Source organism: Tenrec ecaudatus, chromosome 17 (genome assembly GCF_050624435.1).
Source record: "Tenrec ecaudatus isolate mTenEca1 chromosome 17, mTenEca1.hap1, whole genome shotgun sequence".
Taxonomy (NCBI): Eukaryota; Metazoa; Chordata; class Mammalia; order Afrosoricida; family Tenrecidae; genus Tenrec; species Tenrec ecaudatus.
This window is the reverse complement of record NC_134546.1, coordinates 23,586,225-23,603,945: the sequence shown is the minus strand read 5'-3', so window position 1 is coordinate 23,603,945 and position 17,721 is coordinate 23,586,225. Positions and strand designations below refer to the sequence as shown.

Genomic DNA, 17,721 nt, shown 5'->3' with positions numbered 1-17,721 from the left:
GGCAAAAATCAATTAATGTAGATCTCTCTTATAATATACTTGCCTTCTTTCAAGGATTGGATTCCATAGTTTTAGTCTGCTCTCTAGTACTTTCTAATAATTAATTTTAATATTATCTTCAGAATTTATCATTGTTTTTGGGAAGAGTAGTCTAATAAAAACTACTCCGGTGTTAACAGAACAGGAAGCCCCGATATCTCAAAAGATTTAATAAAAACATTAAACACAAAATAAATCTTATAATTTATTTCCAATTCATTAGGAAAAATCAAAAACCCTTTTCATACAACTGAATCCTTTAATTAATTTCTTTCCAAGCAAAGTACAAAAGGCCAAAATAAAACTGAGACAAGTATTTAAAGGAAAATCCAACGACTCAGTTCAAAAACAAACTGTAAATGCGTCATTCTATCCAAAGAATTAGTTCTTGTACAAAATATAAAGAGTTTTACACTATAAACAAAGACTGCTGTGTATTTATTTAGTAAGAATTCTAATATCTGCTTTTCCTCCCATTCCTCTCGAGCACAGAGGGAATCTGCAAGTCAGAGATCCAATTGCCTCCATGGGCAGACTCTTTATCTGGAGATTTTTATTCTTTCTCTTCGACCAAACTTTATTAACAAGTTTTAGTTTACAAAACTCTTGCCAGATTACAAATTAAGGGCACACGAACGCGAAACGTTTCAGCATTGTAGGAAGTACTGTGACTTGGGGCTTAACGGAGTTATCTAAAAGGTCACAATGTAAGGCTATTATTGTCAGAAAACTTAAGCAACTTCTATCTTTATTGAAAAGGACCAAAGCAATTCCTTACTTCCTATGATATCATTTCATTTTCATGGCTCTTATATCAAAGAAACTAACTTAAAATAATATCGGGTCACAGGAAGTCACAGAGAACAGTTCTCTAGCACTACATTCAATTTCAGATTTGATCACGGAAGAAAAGTAACTGCTATATATGGATAGATGGATGGATGTAGTAATATAACTTGACTCAATGCTTATGACATTAACTTGACTTTAACGTTTGAACTCTTTACCATCAAAAACCTTTTCAAATAAAAATGAGCGATATGAAATTACTGTAGACAGATATTTTTAAATTCAATTACATCTTAAAAGTTGATCTGAAAACACATAATACCTTTAATAGTTGGAAAGCTTCTCCAGGTCCTAGTCATCTTAATCCTCTCAAAATGAAACCACAAAATGAAATCGTAAGCTTTACTGAATTTTGAGATTTTCCTAGTTTTTGTCATCATGTATATACTCTTTCCAACCTTTCATTGTTAGTATTTTATAAATGATGCTGTTTGAGATGTTAAAAAAGGTATTCCTCAATCTAAAATATGCATAGCTCTGGTTAAATTTTTTCTTTTGTATTTCTCTGAAATCTCATTTTAATTATTTAAGGAGTTCTCAAGTCATGCTGAGAAGATACATGACTTAATTTAGGGCTACAAACAGTGCATTATCTTAAGAAATCAGAGATCTTCTCTACTTAAATTTTTTAACAAGCACAGGAACAAAATAGTAAGGTCTGTTTTTATAAAATTCTTATCTAGTAGGGGCAAATTTGTAATTAGTTCTTATTGTGACAAAATAAAAAGTGTTTTCCTAAATGACATTTTCACCCATGGCATTTTCCAACCATAAAGTTTTTATAACATCCCTTAAGCACCAAAGAAAAGTTCTGTAAACAAACTTTTACCCAGTAAACTAAAGGCAAATATTCAATTGCCTTTATTAAAATATTTAAAAGGCCATAATATGCATGTCTAATTGCTACAGTGACATATTTATAATAAAAACCAAGCATATATACATAAACAAGAAACAATTACTGTACATCTGTGGGAGATGGGGTGGGGTGGTGTGGGGGACAGTGAGCAAGAACAAACTGACAAACTAGAGCTACTTTTGAGTTAATAAAGTGAGGACAAGACACCTATAAAAATTCAGTACTTTTAAAGTTTCATTGGAGACTAATAATTATTAAGAACTAAATTTGGTAGTTCCACTGGCTTATTATTGTAAACAGTAAGAAATAAGTAAATTAGAAATGCCTTCACTCCGTGTTTTTCTTCTCTTGCACTAGGGCGGTGGTTCTCAACCTTCCTCATGCCACGACTCTTTCATATAGTTCCTTGTGTTGTGGTGATCCCCCCAACCATAAAATTATGTTCCTTACTACTTCATAACTGTAATTTTTAACTGTTATGAATCGGGCCACCTCTGTGAAAGGGGTCAAGACCCACAGGTTGAGAACCACTGCACTAGAACCACTTTTAGAGAGGCTGCCCACTTTTCAGAACTAAGAGTAATTCCAGCAGAAAATAAATCCTATTAGAAATAAGTTAACAGTCTACAATAGGTTTCTGACAAATGAAATAAAAACACTGAGGGCACATGAAGACTGGTCTACAGATTATGTAGCAAAGCAACTCAAGTGTTCAACTCTTCTCCTTTGCTATTTACTAGATTCGCCTTGTTGCTATCATAGCGGTTTTCTAAATTGTTTGGTAGAAAGACAAGAATAAAACAATTTTTTAATGTATGCATATTTACGAAGGAGAAAAGGTCCTTAAAATAGTCTCTCCTACATGACACAGGAAAAAAGTTTTTGTTTGGCACTCTGAAGTTGTAAAAAGACAAGAAAAAATAATGACATTTCTAATATTTGGCAATCCAATCATCAGAGTTAAGACAACAGTAACAAAAAAAACCCCATAGAAATCATTGCCATTCAGTTAAGACTGACTCACAGTGACCACCATGCAGGGCAGGATAGAACTGCCCCTGGGAGGTCTCATGGCGGGAACTGCTTCCGAGGCCTAGAGAGCCCCCGTCTTCCTCCCATGGAGCCACTGGTGGTTTCAGACTGCAGAGCCTGCAGTTAGCAGTCCACCTGGTAATACCACACCAATAGGGCTCGGAAAATAGGGAGACTGTGAATACTTTAAGATGTCAAAAGACAAACAAAAGGTTTGTGTCTTCTACCATTCACTGTCCCTGGAATACTTTCCCTCTGCAAAACAATATACACATTACTATTTACATAACAATTTAATCAGTAGAGAAGACCAAAATTCGTTTTTAATGTGCTCTCACAGTGCCCATTGAGAAAACCATGACCATCGAGGTGAGGAGGCCTAAGCAGTAAAATACTCAATTCGCAATGCATACTCTATTTAAATTTGCTTTCTGGTTCACCTTCAAGTTTAGTGCATAAATAATTGTAAGACTGAAAAGTCCTGTAAACTTAGGTTGATTTTCTGTAGCTGGTATCTAACTGCTCATTGCAGACCATGTATGTCTTGGTAACTAAAATGTTCTGGAGGGTTTTGCAGGTTGATGTTTAAACGGTGGTATCTCCAAAGTCCTTGTTCCAACGTATGTATGCTTCTAAGTTTTGAGGGCTCACGCTGCGTTTTATTTTCTTTAAGGATTCAGTAAAATCAGATAATCGAATATTTCTCATCTAGATTAAAAAAAAAGACAATACAAATTATCAACTCATACACAGTAGTAATCTAACAATGAGCAAAAGAAATCATGCTGCTGTTTATTAATATAGTACCACACGAGTGTATTCTTATGACGAAAACCATTTAAGTATATTTTATATATTATTATACATCAGAAAAGCCCACAATATAAGCAATAATGCTTTTTGAAGTTATGAAAGTATGTTGAAAGGATTCATCTCAATTTAAAATCAGATTTTATAGACCAATTTTGACTCTAAGTATTAAAATGTTTGTGTATTTGGTTATGGATATAGTAGTCAGCTTCTGATTTATGTATCTCCCAGTACTTCCTACCTTTTGTAATTCCCTTTAGTAGATTCCCTTACACTTAAGTGTAGGCTAGAGCTAGCGATTAGCTTCTAACCAAGAATAATCACCAGAAGTAATAGGTTGTCAACTCTAAGACTAGGTTATAAAAACTAGGATATTCATCTTCCTGCTTTCTCTCTTGCCTTCTCAGTTCGCTTGTTTTGATGAAGCAAACTGCCATGTTGGAGAGGTTATGTGACAAGGAACTGAGGACATCCCCATGCCACTGCCAATGACAACGGAGGCATTCAGCCCAACAAGTGTTAAAGAAAACGAATCCAATCAATGACTTAGGAGTGAGATTGAGAGCAAATTCTCCATCAACTGAACCTTGACATCATTGCCTTGGTACTACTGGAGCAGAGAGCCCAACTAATAAGCTGTGCTAGGAGTCTTGACACAGAACCTTTGAAATAATAAATGTATATGGGACATTTAAGTAGATTTGGAATTTGCAAACTACTGGTTGGAATACATTTGCTATTTGGTGGTTTAACTACTGTTGCTGACCATAGCCCTATGTTCCTTATTGCATATGACCTTGCCAAGGGCCAAATTTATAGGCCCCCAAATAAAAGGGCTTTTTAGTTCAACTAGCTGGCCAAAGTACTAAGATTTGAACTTTATCTGCCCTGATGCAAGGAAGAGGGAGGGGAGTTGTGTGAAGAGAAGTCAGTCATGTACAATGCTTTCTTTCTCAGACTAAAATAGTAGCTTTATTCTATGACCTTAAGAACACTTAAAAATAATTTATTTATGGGATTTTGTGACAAATTATACCTAAAATATTAAAAACACACAAGATACTTTAGGAAGAATAAGATTATATAAATATCCTGCTTGGTAAGTGTTGGACTGCTAACCTCAAGGTCAGTGGTTCAGAACTACCAGCTTCTGGAAAACACTCCTAAGGTCAGCAAACAGACCTTGAACTATTTAAAGGCTTTTTTTTGGGGGGGGGTGTCATTGGTTTTTTGTTGTTTTGTTTTGCTCTGTCTTGTTTTTGTGCATATTATTATGTCTGCAGGTCTATCTAAATAAGACAGGCAGAATAAGCAATCTGGAGGAGAAAACAATGGGATCAACGGTTCTGGAGGGACATGGGAGAGGGTCAGGTGGGTGAAAGGAAGTGGGTGTTAACAAACCCATGGACAAGGGAACAACAAGTGATCCAAAATTGGTGGCCAGGAGGGTTTAGGAGGCCTGGTAGGACTTGATCAAGGGCAATGTAACCAAGAAGAATTACTGAAACCCAAATGAAGGCTGAGCATGATAGTGGACAAGAGGGAAGTCAAAGGAAATAGAGGAAAGAACTAGGAGTCATAGGGCATTTATAGAAGTCTAAATACAAGCATGTACATATGTAAATATATTTATGATGGGGAAATAGATCTACGTGCATATATTTATAGGTTTAGAATTAAGGCAGCAGATGGACATTGGGCCTCCACTCAATTACTCCCTCAATGCAAGAATATCTTGTTCTATTAAACTTGCATTCCATGATGCTCACCTTCCCACCACGATTGCTGAAGACAGAGCAGGTGCATAAGCAAATGTGGTGAAGAAAGCTGATGGTGCCCAACTATCAAAAGATATAGTGTCTGGGGTCTTAAAGGCTTGAAAATAAATCAGCGGCCATCTAGCTCAGAAGCAACAAAGCCCACATGGAAGAAGCACACCAACCCATGTAATCACGAGGTGTCAATGGGATCAAGTAACAGGCATAAAAAATTCAGAGCAAAAAAATCATCATTGTGAATTAGGGGGTTGTGCAGAGTAGAGACCCAAAGCCCATCAGTAAGCAACTGGACATCCCCTTACAAAAGGGTCATGAGGAGGAGACAAGCAAGTAGGGTGCGTGCAGGGTAGCAATGATGAAACATACAACTTTCCTCTAGTTCCTAAATGCTTCCTCCCCCAATCCCTCCCCACTATCATGATCCCAATTCTACTTTACAAATCCGGCTAGACCAGAGGACGTACACTGGTACAGATAGAACTGGAAACACAGGGAATCCAGGACAGATGAACCCCTCAGGAGTGGCGAAGCTAGGAGGGTAGAGAGTAGGTGGGATAGAAAGGGGGAATCAATCACAGATTTCCATATAACCCCTTCTCTGGGGGATGGACAACAGAAAAGTGGGTGAAAGGAGATATCAGACAGTGTAATACATGACAAAATAACAATAACTTATAAATTACCAAGGCTTCCTGAGGGAGAGGAAGCAGGGAGGGAGTGAAAGAGGAGCTGATAGATAACATGGGCTCAAGTAGAAAGCAAATGTTTTGAGGATGACGACAACAAATGTAAAATGTGCTTGACACAATGAATGTATGTATGGATTGTGATGAGAGTTGTACAAGCTCCCAATTAAAAACAAAAAAGAGGAGCTGACACAAAGGGCTCAGGTAGAAAGAAAATGTTTGGAAATGAAGGCAACATATGTACGAATGTGCTTGATACAATTATGTATGGACTGTTGTAAGAGCTGTAAGAGCCCCAATAAAATGATTAAAAAAAGAGAAATACACACAAATAATAGAGGGGAGGAAGAGTTAAAGAACTAGAGGAATGTTGTGTTTCATTGATGCTGGCTGGCTCGTCATTTCTTGTGACCCGACCCTTCTGTGAGGGGATGTCCAACTGTCTACAGATGGGCCTTGGGTCTCCACTCCGACCTTCCTCATTCAATTTGATCATTTGTTTTGGGTCCTCTCATGCCTGATATCTGTTCTTTCAATGCCGGTGATCAGACAGGCTGGTGTGTTTCTTCCATGTGGGTTTTGTTGCTTCTGTGTGAGGTGGCCTTGTTTAACTTCAAGCCTTTAAGTCCCCAGCTGCTATATCGTCTAACAGCCAGGACACCATCAGCTTTCTTCACCACATTTGCTTTTGCTCTCATTTTGACTTCAGCGATTGTGTCGGGAAGGTGAACATCACAGAATGCCAGGTTATTAGAACAAAATGTTCTCACATTTAGGCAGGACTTGAGTAGAGGCCTAATATCCATCTGCTACCCTGATATTTAACATCTAAATATATGTACATTGACCTATATCCCTGTTGTTTCATATTATTTACATATATACACGCCTATATTTATACCTAAATAAATATCTTTTGCCTCCTACTTATCTGGCTTTTTAAATACTTTTGGTGGTCTTTTCTTTATTTTAATCTTTAAATTATTTTCTTCTTGCTATTTTGTTTTTTATTTTTTTCTGTTGGGTTTCCCAGTTTATGAAGCACAAGAGTGGATACACAGACAATAATTGATGCAATGGCTTCTTTGGGACATGAGGGTGTGTGTGAGCAAGGGATTTGAGGAGCAACAATGAAAGCGAGAAGCAGCAAACAGGGGTAAGGTAGCATTTGAACAGATTGTGATGATGTATACACATCTCTTTTAAAAAGCAACTGACTATGGAAGTGTATGACATGTGGTTACTATATCAAGAAAACTACAAAAGAAAGAAACAAACTACCAGCCTCCATGAAAGATGTAGCTATCTTCTCCCCTTAGGGTTACACCCTTGGAAAACCCATAGAGGGTTGCTCTGATTTGGAATCAAGTCATGTGTTTGTGTGTATGTACATGGGAGCCCTGGTCACCGTGTGGGTTAGGCATGGGGCTACTAACTTCAAGGACGTGGATGGTTCAAACTTACCAACTCTCCGCTATCTGTATCTGTAAAGATTCATAATCTTAAAACCTCTAAAGTTTGCTTTAGGTGGAATCAATCTGATAATAGTGGGTTTGGTTTGGGGAGATATATATGTATATCCCCCAAATAAGGAAAAGTGTGAGATTAAAATGGAAGCTAAAAATCAGAAAAAAGGAGATTTAAGTCTTAAATTTTAAACATGATTTTTAAAAGTAACGGTAGCTATGCACCAAAGTGGGAGGAAATTTCTAAGAAACATAAAATTTTTTTTTATAAAATATTTTTTGTTGATTTTGTTGACACAAAGGTTTTAAGCATTGTAGTTGCTTATAGTCAATGTACAAGATACCCGAATCAGACAGCTACAAGTTCATTTTGAAGCCTCAAAAAAAAATTTACTGTCACTTTGCATTTGAACACACTCATTTTATGTTAATATTTCTTTGTTTGCGTTTTATAAATCATTTTATTGGGGGCTCTTCTAATAATCTATACATTAATTATATCAAGCAAATTTGTACATGTTACCATCATCATTTTCAAGAAGTTTCTTTCTACTTGAGCCCTTGGTATCAGTTCCTTTTTCCCCTCTCCTCACCCTCTCTCCCTCGTGAACCCTTGATAGTTTATAAATTATTACTGTTCTCATAACTTATACTACACTGTCTCCTTTCACCCATGTTTCTGTTGGACTGTCCCCGGCTCTGACTAGCTGCAGGGATCTCAGCAGGAGTGCCAGCATGTGGCCCATTGAGGCTTCCTTTCAGGAAGTCACAGCAGCATTCACCAAGTTACAGATAAATTGGGCCATGGTTCTAAGAGAGAACATCCATGGCCTGAACTGAACGTCACCTCCGGGAAGCGCAATCAGTTTAACTGAATGTTGTAATCTGTGGTGGTGGCCTTGGGCCACAATGGTACACATTCAAGAGAAATGCTCACGCTCCTAATCTGTATGACTGACTTCCAATATAAGCCTTGGTTACTAAGGTTCAAGTGAGCATCCTTGTTTAGCAATACTTTGTCTAAGTTGACATAGACTTTTACTGGGAAAACGAAGCACTGTCAAGAAACTCAATCAAAAGAGAACCGGTCTAGAAGCTCACATCTGGCTTCTCCTGGACTCTAGCTGCTTCTTTTTCTTTTCTACTTTAATGTGTCCTTTTGCTGTAATAAATCCTAACTGTGGATAGAGTAACTTTTCTGAGTTCTATGAACTCTCCTAGAGGCTCGACATAATCTACAATGGCAGATTATTATTTTTAATCGTTTTATTAGGGGCTAATACAACTCTTATCACAATCCATACATACATCAATTGTGTAAAGCACATCTGTACATTCATTGACCTCATCATTCTCAAAACATTTGCCCTTCACTTAAGCCCCTGGCATCAGGTCCTCTTTTTTTCCCCTCCCTTCCCGCTTCCCCTCCCTCATGAACCCTTGATAATTTATAAATTATTGTTTTCTCATATCTTGCCCTGTCCAATGTCTCCCTTCACCCACTTTTCTGTTGTCGTCCCCACAGGGAGGAGGTCACATGTAGATAGAGCCTTGTAATTGGTTCCCTCTTTCCAATCCACTCTTCCTCCACCCTCCCAGTATCACCACTCACACCACTGGTCCTGAAAGGATCATCTACCCTGGATTTCCTGTGTTTCCAGTTCCTATCTGTACCAGTGTACATCCTCTGGTCAAGCCAGACGTGCAAGGTAAAATTAGGATCATGATAGTGTGTGTGGGGGTAGGGGTGGGAGAAGAAGGAAGCATTTAGGAACTAGAAGAAAGTTGTACTTTTCATTGGTGCTACATCGCACCTTGACTGGCTCCTCTCCTCCCCTAGACACCTCTGCAAGGGGATCTCCAGTGGCCGACAAATGGGCTTTGGGTCTGCACTTTGCACTTCCCCCTTATTCACTATTTTAAGATTTTTTTTTTTTGTTCTTATGATGCCTTATACCTGATCCCTTCGACACCTCGTGATCACACAGGCTGGTGTGCTTCTTCCATGTGGGCTTTGTTGCTTCTGAGCTAGATGGCCGCTTGTTTACCCTCAAGCTTTTAAGACCCTAGACGCTGTATCTTTTGATAGCCGGGGCACCATCAGCTTTCTTCACCACATTTGCTTATTCACCCACTCTGTCTTCAGCGGTTGTGTTGGGAAGGTGAGCATCATAGAATGCCAATTTAATAGAAGAAAATATTCTTGCATTGAGGGAGTACTTGTGTGGAGGCCCAATGTCCTGGAAGATTATTTTTAGAATGTATAAAATCCTTACCTTTCCCATAATTTTCTTTTATTTAATTTACATACTGTGACTTAATTGAAAATAAATTAGACTATATAAAATATGTATTATATAGAACAGTATTAATGGGGATAGTTTCATAGGCTTCCATACTTTGAACATAATTAATTTTGTTATTTCTAATCAAATAATAACATGGAAGAATAAAAAACAAAAACAAAAAGAATCCAGACAAGACTTATAGAATACTGGACTCAACCTAAGAAAAGATCATTGTAAAATAGTAATACCTCACTGGCAGACATATTCTTCACCTGCTCTGGTTTCAGTTCTGTAAAATATAAATACAAAATGCAAAAGTCAAGTATGTTAAAAAAAAAAGAGAGATCATAAGCTTTTTCTGCTGAAGAGGAAAAGAGCACAATTATCCAATAGCATGTTTCAGCTATTATAAATCATTCCATAAAACTAATTTTGATAAAGTCATTAAAGGAAAATATATATAAAAATATAATTGATAAATACTTAGAATACTGTTCCCTTATGATAATTATCTGGGAATCATCCAAGGTTTTTTAAAATATAGTTTGAGGAGAATAGTGTTTACAAATTAAAATGAAATTTTTAAATGTGATATATTCTTTACAAATAGCATTAATTTTTAAAAACAATGCTTGTTTCAGAATGATAGTTAAATGCTGTGAAAAATAAAAATCCTTTATTCTGTGTTCACTATATGAACTAGATAACCTTGACCACCTGTCTATTCTATAAAATGTCATACTGGTCCATTACATTGATGACATTATGCTGATTAGATCCACTAAGGAGGATGTATCAAAGACTCTAGATTCATTGGTACAATATCTGCATACAAGGGGCTGGGAAATTAACCCAACGAAGATTCAGGTACCCTCCCCTCAGTAAAATTTTAGGGGTCCAGTGGTGTGTGGCATGTCGAGATATTCCTACCAACGTGAGGGATAAGCTATTGCATTCAGTGCCTCCAATGACTAAAAAAAGAGGCACAACTGCTAGTACCAAGCAGTTTGACTGACTGACAATGAGTCAATGCCAACTCATAACAGCCTTGTAGGGCAGGGTAGAATTGTCCCTGTGGGTTTCCAAGACTAACACTCTTTCCTGGAGTAGAAAGCCTCATCATTTTCCTGAAAGCAGTTTGACTAAAAATGCTTCATGCATAGTTTCAAAATCCATCTTCATGATTGCTTATCACTCTCCAAAGCAGTTCTTCATCATTTATATTATGTAGACTTATAAAACAAATTAAAATATCTTTCTTATTCAATTGCATTTGTCTATATTTTCTTGAAAGAAAAAAGAAAATTTTAAAAGTTTTCTGGAGGCTACAAGTTCCATGTTCCACTCGATCATCAGTCAGTGAAACAGGAGTCTTTTTACCTGTGGTGAAAGGAGTTCTTCTGTGTAGGCTGTTGCTTTGATTCTTTATAAAAATAGCGTGATATCCGCCATACCCCTACCGCAAAGCCCTACGGCATGGGAAAAAGGCGGCTTTCTACTACCCTAAGACTTTGTCTTAGAAACCCACAGGGGTAGTTCTAGCCTGTGTTTCAGGATGCGGGGCAGTGAGGTGAGTGCGTGCATTCGTGAAGCCCTAAGCAACCACTTTTGCTCCAATTCTTGGAGAAGCAAATTGAGTGGGGGGGGGCTCAGGTTTGTTGCTTTGACCCAGGTGATTGCTTGGGCTGATAGCCATTTCCTGAGTAAGATATAAACAACTTGATGACTGATACTTTCCTTGGAACCCTGGCCACTGTCTGTACTGTGCCTGACCTATTTTATGCACTTTGCAAAAGACTGGTCACTAACTACAAAACTAGTGGCAGGAAAATCCACCTACCAGGATCGTGTGTCTTGCAGTTAGTTCACTGAGAGCATTGCTCAGTTTGTGGTCCTACTGGGCCAGCCGTGGTTTGAAACTGACAGGGAATTTGCTTTATGCAACCAGTCAAGAGACAGAGGTTTTTAGCAGCAAGGAGCAAAGAATACTAGAGAGGGGAGGGGAGAAGCATCCTAAAGCATGGGGTCAAGAGCTGTAACACTGACAATGGTGACAGTCTGGAAGAGGCCACATGATGGAGCCAATGGTGGTGGCAGAAAGCTCTTGGAAAGGCAGCAGAATTGAGTAAGCTGCTGTACCCTGTGAGATGGGCCAGTTAATACCAGAAAAGTCAATAGTGGAGAGGCCAACAGCAGTGGGGGCCACACAGCTAAGAGGCGAGCATGCACAACCAAAAGCAGGGCCGTTGGGGGCAGGGCTGGACGCTGTTCTGCAACAGAAATCCCCTAAATGTGCTCTCCACCTTGGGTGCCTGGGAGTGCGCCTGATTCTACACCCACCTCATCCTGATCCCAATTTATTTCTGTTATTTCTAAGTTGATCCTGATCCAAAGTTGTAGTCATATGTTACTTCCCTAATAAGTATCCTATAATGGACTATCAAACACAGCAGAGGTAGATGCAGGGGCAGTAAATTTAATGTGGCTTTTCTAGTCCTGTAACTCCTGCCAAATAACTTTTTGCTGCACAGGTCTGGTACCAAGAGGAGGGAAGTTACTGATAGGATTCATACATTGAGTAATTGTGAACTGGACTCGCGGACTGTACATGAAACTCCTGTATGTACATAAAACGAACCCTCTGAGAAGCAGGAGGTGGGATCTTATTACTAGGAAGACCCAGGAGTACAGTGTGTCCCTGGATCCGAGATCCCTGTGCAGTGAGCCTCCTGGATCCACATGACACCTGCACCATCGGAAAAGCAGCAGCAGAACCTTCTAGTATCAAGAGCATGGAGCAGAGTGGTGGACTTCCCACCCCACAGAGCAAGTAACGATGAGTGTTTTGTGCAGGAGGCTGGGCATGTAGCACAGGGGAGTGCCTCGGAGCACTTAAGAGGGGATGTTGGACTTGCTGACCCACAGAAGAGGAGCTGGGTGCCTTCAAGCTGAGGCTTACTCAATGGGGTGCCTGTGGGCACTTACATCGGGGAGATGGGTGGGCTCAGCTATGGAGCTTAAGCAGAATGCGTTCAGATTAAGACCTATCGCAGAGGGAAATGCCGTCCGGGCATTTAATAACACTCTTGATAGAATTTAGAAACATGTTTTGATAAATAACTCAACCTCAAGCAATTTTCACTGGCATTACAACTTGTTAACTTCTTTAAAATTCCTTTAATAGTGAATTTTGTCTGAATTCTGCTATTTGCAATAACTATTAGAACTTAGAGAAGTATAATAGAAAATACTAATGACATTCTAATAGAGAGTGCTTTGGAAGCGACAGCTGGAGTTAGAGATGGGGAACAATTTGAAGAGTGAAGGAATGTCTCCACCAGTTAGTTACCTGCTAATTCTGATTCTTGGCCCTCAAACACTTATGCAAACCCTGGCAATGTAAGGCAATACTTGAGAGTATTGTCTATTCACTGCCCATGCTGACGGTGAAAAACATCTATGCTAAAGTAGTATCATAGTTCAATATAACCTAGCCTAAAAATAATCAATGATGGTATCTCAAGATCAACAAAGATACATACAAAAGTAGACATTTCCAAGTTTCCTTGGACATACTGGGGGCTTCAAAAAGTTTATGTAAAAATTCTATGTATATTTTTTCATTCTACTTTTCCATGAACTTTTTTCATATTTATTTTCAACTGGAATTAGGATACTGAAAGGAAAAAAGTAGGAAATTTTGAGAACATTTCCTTGTTTTAAAAAATTTGGTTTTTTCTCCTCCTCTGAGTTTTCTGCTGCTTACCTATTACCAAGTGTATAAAATAACGATTACAGGCCATTAGCGTGTGGCCGGGTTTTGTAATGGTCTATAAGCTAGGAAAGATTTTCTCACATTTCTAAAGGGCTCTGATGAAGAATAAAAAGGGAAGAGGGAGGGAGGAAAATAGCAGCCACTACAACAGAAATCACAAATGTCTAAGAAAAAGTCAGCTCTCCCTAGTACAGAAACCAGAAACCCTCGCAGCACAATGGATAAGGCACCAGGCCGCCGAAGTCAGTGGTGAGAATCTACGTTGGAGAGGACGGTGGCAGTATGCTTCCATAATACTTACAGCCGTGGGAATCTTAATGGGCAGTTGTACTCTCCTGTAGCACTATTATAAAATCAACTCAATTGTATTAGTTTAGGTTTTTTGATTAATAGAGAGATTCTTTTGTACCAAGTTTTCCAGTATTAGACAGCTCTATTGCTTTCCTACTAAAACAAAAGATTGATCAATAGTGGTAAATAAATCGTGTAATTATTTCAGGCTCTTATATACTTACCTCGGATAGGCCCCAGTGCTGCATCTTTTGCTAAAGCTGTTAGATCACTTCCTGAGTATCCATCAGTCATTCTGGGAAGGAGGAGGAGGAACAACAAATTATTTTCATCTTTGCAAATTTTAAATCCTCATGTTCTAAGATAAAAACTATTTGACTTTCTCGTCATGAAAAGAGCTTGCTATGTTTGACATAAGGGCAAAGAAAGGCCCATTTGCCAAAAACAATTCAACGTGTGTTCCTTGTTTGTGGTTAAGTGCCACAAGTGGGTTCCAGCTCACAGCAACTATATGCACAGCAGTACAAAACACTGCCAGGTCCTGCACCATTCTCACCATTGTCCCTATGCTCGAGGCCACTGTTAAAGCCACCGTGTCAATCCATCTCATTGAGAGACTTCCCCTTTTTCATCGCCTCTCTACTTTTCCAAACACAAGGTCCCTCTTCCAGAAACTAGTATCACCTGACAGTAAAAGGATGTAAGGTGAAGTCTCAAAGGAGCACTCTGCCCATATTTCCTTTAATACAGATCAGTTTATCCTTTTAGCAGTCTGTGGCACTTTCAATAATCTTCTCCAACTCCACAATTCAAATGAATAGACACTTCTTAGGTCTTCCTTATCCAATGGCCAACTCTCAAGTACATATGAGGCGATTGAAAATAGCATGGCCTGGTCCAGATGCATCTGTGCTGTCAAGGTACCAACCTTGCTTTTCAACAGTCTGAAGAGGTCTCATGCAACAGATTTACATAATGCAACTCATCTTGTGATCTGCTTCGATAAAAAACAATCATGGATCCACGCAAGACACAATCCTTGACAACTTTCTTTTTTTTTTTTTTTTTTTTTGTCTCCCACTGCCGTTTCCAGCAGGTCTTTATTCAGAATAAGCTGTCCAAAGACAACTTCCCAGGACATCACATGGAAGTGTTTATGCAGCGGGCTTCTTCTCTGCTGGCTGCTTCTTCTCAGCAGCAGGCTTCTTGCTAGCTGCAGCCTTCTTTCCTGCCACAGGCTTTTTCGGCTTCTTCACCATGGTTGCTTTCTTGCCCCCTTTCTTCCCCACCAGGGGCTTCTTGCTAGGAGCTCCCTTCTCATCAGATTTGACCTCTAATGCTGCTTCCGCCTTAGCCACCCTGAGCTTGTGGTTGCGGGCTTGGCGGAGAACGGTGTTCCTGCGCATGGTCTTTGCGTAGGGATTGAGCTTCAACATAATTCTCAGATTGTTCAGTGGGTTCTTCTTCAGGACTCTGCGATGAATCTTCTTGCGTGGTGCTCGGAGGGCTCTTTGAATCTCAGGGCTTTTCAAGATTCTGCTAAGGTCTGTGTTGATCATCTTGTGCATGGGGAGGTTATAGTTGCTCTTCAGGGAGGCGGCTTTCCTCCAGGTGCCATACAGCTCATCCAACTTGCGAAAGGCACCTTCAGTCCAAATGCAGAAACGCCCCACGTGCCCACCAGGAGCAAGTTTCAAAACGTTCAGTTTGCTGACATTGAGCAGAGTAATTCCAGGGATGTTCCTGAAGGCCTTGATGATACCATTGTCTTCGTTGAAGATAATGCATGGTCCCCTGCGCTGGATCCGCCGACGGTTCCTCATTTTGCCCTTGCCCGCTCTCATTCTCTGAGAGGCATAGACCTTCTTGATATCATTCCAGGCCTTAAGTTTCTTAAGAAGCAAAACTGCCTCTTTGGTCTTCTTGTAGCTTTCTACTTTGTCTTCGACCACCAAAGGAAGTTCAGGAACTTCCTCAATACGATGACCTTTAGACATGACGAGGGCGGGCAAAGCAGAGGCAGCCAGGGCCGAACAGATGGCGTAGCGCTTCTGAGTTGTGTTCACTCTCCGATGCCAACGGCGCCAGGTTTTGGTTGGTGCAAACATGCGACCTCCACGACACATATTTCCAAAAGCACCTTGGCCAGAGCGGTGAGTCCCACCACCCCGGACTCTAGGAATTCTCGCCACGGCTCGGCCAGTGCCCCAAGACTCAGCACTGGTCTGATGACCTGCCAATTCGCTGACAGCATAGGGCTGCCGGTTGTTCTTGCGCAGGTTGGTGTGAACAAAATTCACGATATCTGGTCGGATGGGAGCCTTGAACACAGCTGGCAAAGTAACATTTTTGCCAGATGATTCTCCCTTTTCAGAGTACACTGATATCAGTGGACGAGCGCACGCCATGGCGAAGAGAGAAGGCCACGCTCCTCTCTACCCGGCGGCTCCCACAGGAAAAGCCCTTGACAACTTTCAACATTTTCTCCATTTATCATGATGTTACCTATTGGTCCAGTTGTGACAATTTTGAGCTTCTTTACATTGAGTTGTAATCTATACCGAAGATTACAATCCTTGATCTTCATCAGCAAGTGCTTCAAGTTCTCCTCACTTGCAGCAAGCAAGGTTATATCATCTGCATATCACAGGTTAATAAGCCTTCCCTGAATCTTGATACCACATTCTTCGTGTAACCCATGTTCTCTGTGTTATTTGCTCAGAATATAGATAGAATAAGTATGATGGAGAAAATACAAGCCTGTGAAACAATTCCTAATTTTAAACTAGGCAGTTTCCCTTTGTTCTGTTTGCGGAACTGCCTCTTGATCCATGTACAAGTTATGAATTCTGACATTCCCATGCTCCTCAAGGCTACAGTTTGTGAAGATCCACACAGTCAAGTGCCTTGGCCCAGTCAATAGAACACAAGTAAACATCTTTCTGGTATTCTTTGCTTTGGGCCAAGATCCACCTGACATCAGCAGTGATGTTCCTTATGTCAAGTGCTAGCCCCAACTTCTGGCACCTCCCTGTCAGTGTACTGCTACAGAGAGTCACTATACCACAAATAACTAGTCGACATTCCACCATTTTTAGGAGGTAGTAAATGAGCATGAATCAATGGTGCTGAAGGAAGAAGTTAAAGTTGCACTGACAACATTAGCCCAAAACAAGGCTCTAGGAATGGATGGAATACCAGTTGAAATGTTTCTTCAACAAACTGATGAAGCACTGGAAACACAGATTCATTTATGCCAGGAAATTTGGGAGACAGCTACTTGGCCAAGTGACTGGAAGAGATTCACAGAAGTACCCGTTCCAAAGAAAGGTGCCCAACATATGCTCATATTCTCTTCCTGAGAACCATTCCTTGCAGGACCCTGACTGCCAGGGGCGCCATTAAACCGCACATATCATCATCTGGAAAGGAAATAACTATAAGCCAATGGTTGCACTGGTGATATGTGGTCAAAAAACCACAATTCTCAATTTTTATGGACCAACCACTAAAATGTCAACAAAAAAAAGACAAAGATTTTCATCAAATTCTACATTCTGAAATCGATCACATATGCAATCAAGATACTCTGACAATTCCTGGAAATTGGGAAAAAAGTGTCAGCAGTTGCAAACGATGAGCTTGATAACAGCAGCAACACTGTAGATTCACTCATCAGATCACGTCAAAGGGAAGCCATCGCATTAGCAAGTCCAAGCTGGCATATAATTTGGGGGGCGGGAGACAGGCTTCAAAGTATGACATTCCACCTTTTGGTCCTTCCAAATCTCTGTACTTGCCACACACAAAACACATTCATCCCACCAAAATCCCCCAAATCTTAAAAT

General features: G+C 39.8%; 1 protein-coding gene and 1 pseudogene across 2 annotated transcripts in view; both read right to left on the bottom strand.

Annotated features, from left to right (window-relative positions):
• Positions 1-231: 231 nt before the first annotated feature.
• Positions 232-17,721, bottom strand: part of SPAST (spastin) — a 93,824-nt gene continuing 76,334 nt past the window's right edge. For both annotated transcript variants that reach the window (XM_075535337.1, XM_075535338.1), the window contains exons 15-17: positions 14,098-14,168; positions 10,056-10,096; positions 232-3,487 (exon numbers count right to left, since the gene is read on the bottom strand). In XM_075535337.1, coding sequence (XP_075391452.1) covers positions 3,365-3,487; positions 10,056-10,096; positions 14,098-14,168 — 235 coding nt within the window. In that variant the 3' untranslated portion in view covers positions 232-3,364. The remainder of the gene's footprint in view (positions 3,488-10,055; positions 10,097-14,097; positions 14,169-17,721) is intronic.
• Positions 14,921-16,328, bottom strand: LOC142430257 (large ribosomal subunit protein uL4 pseudogene; annotated as a pseudogene).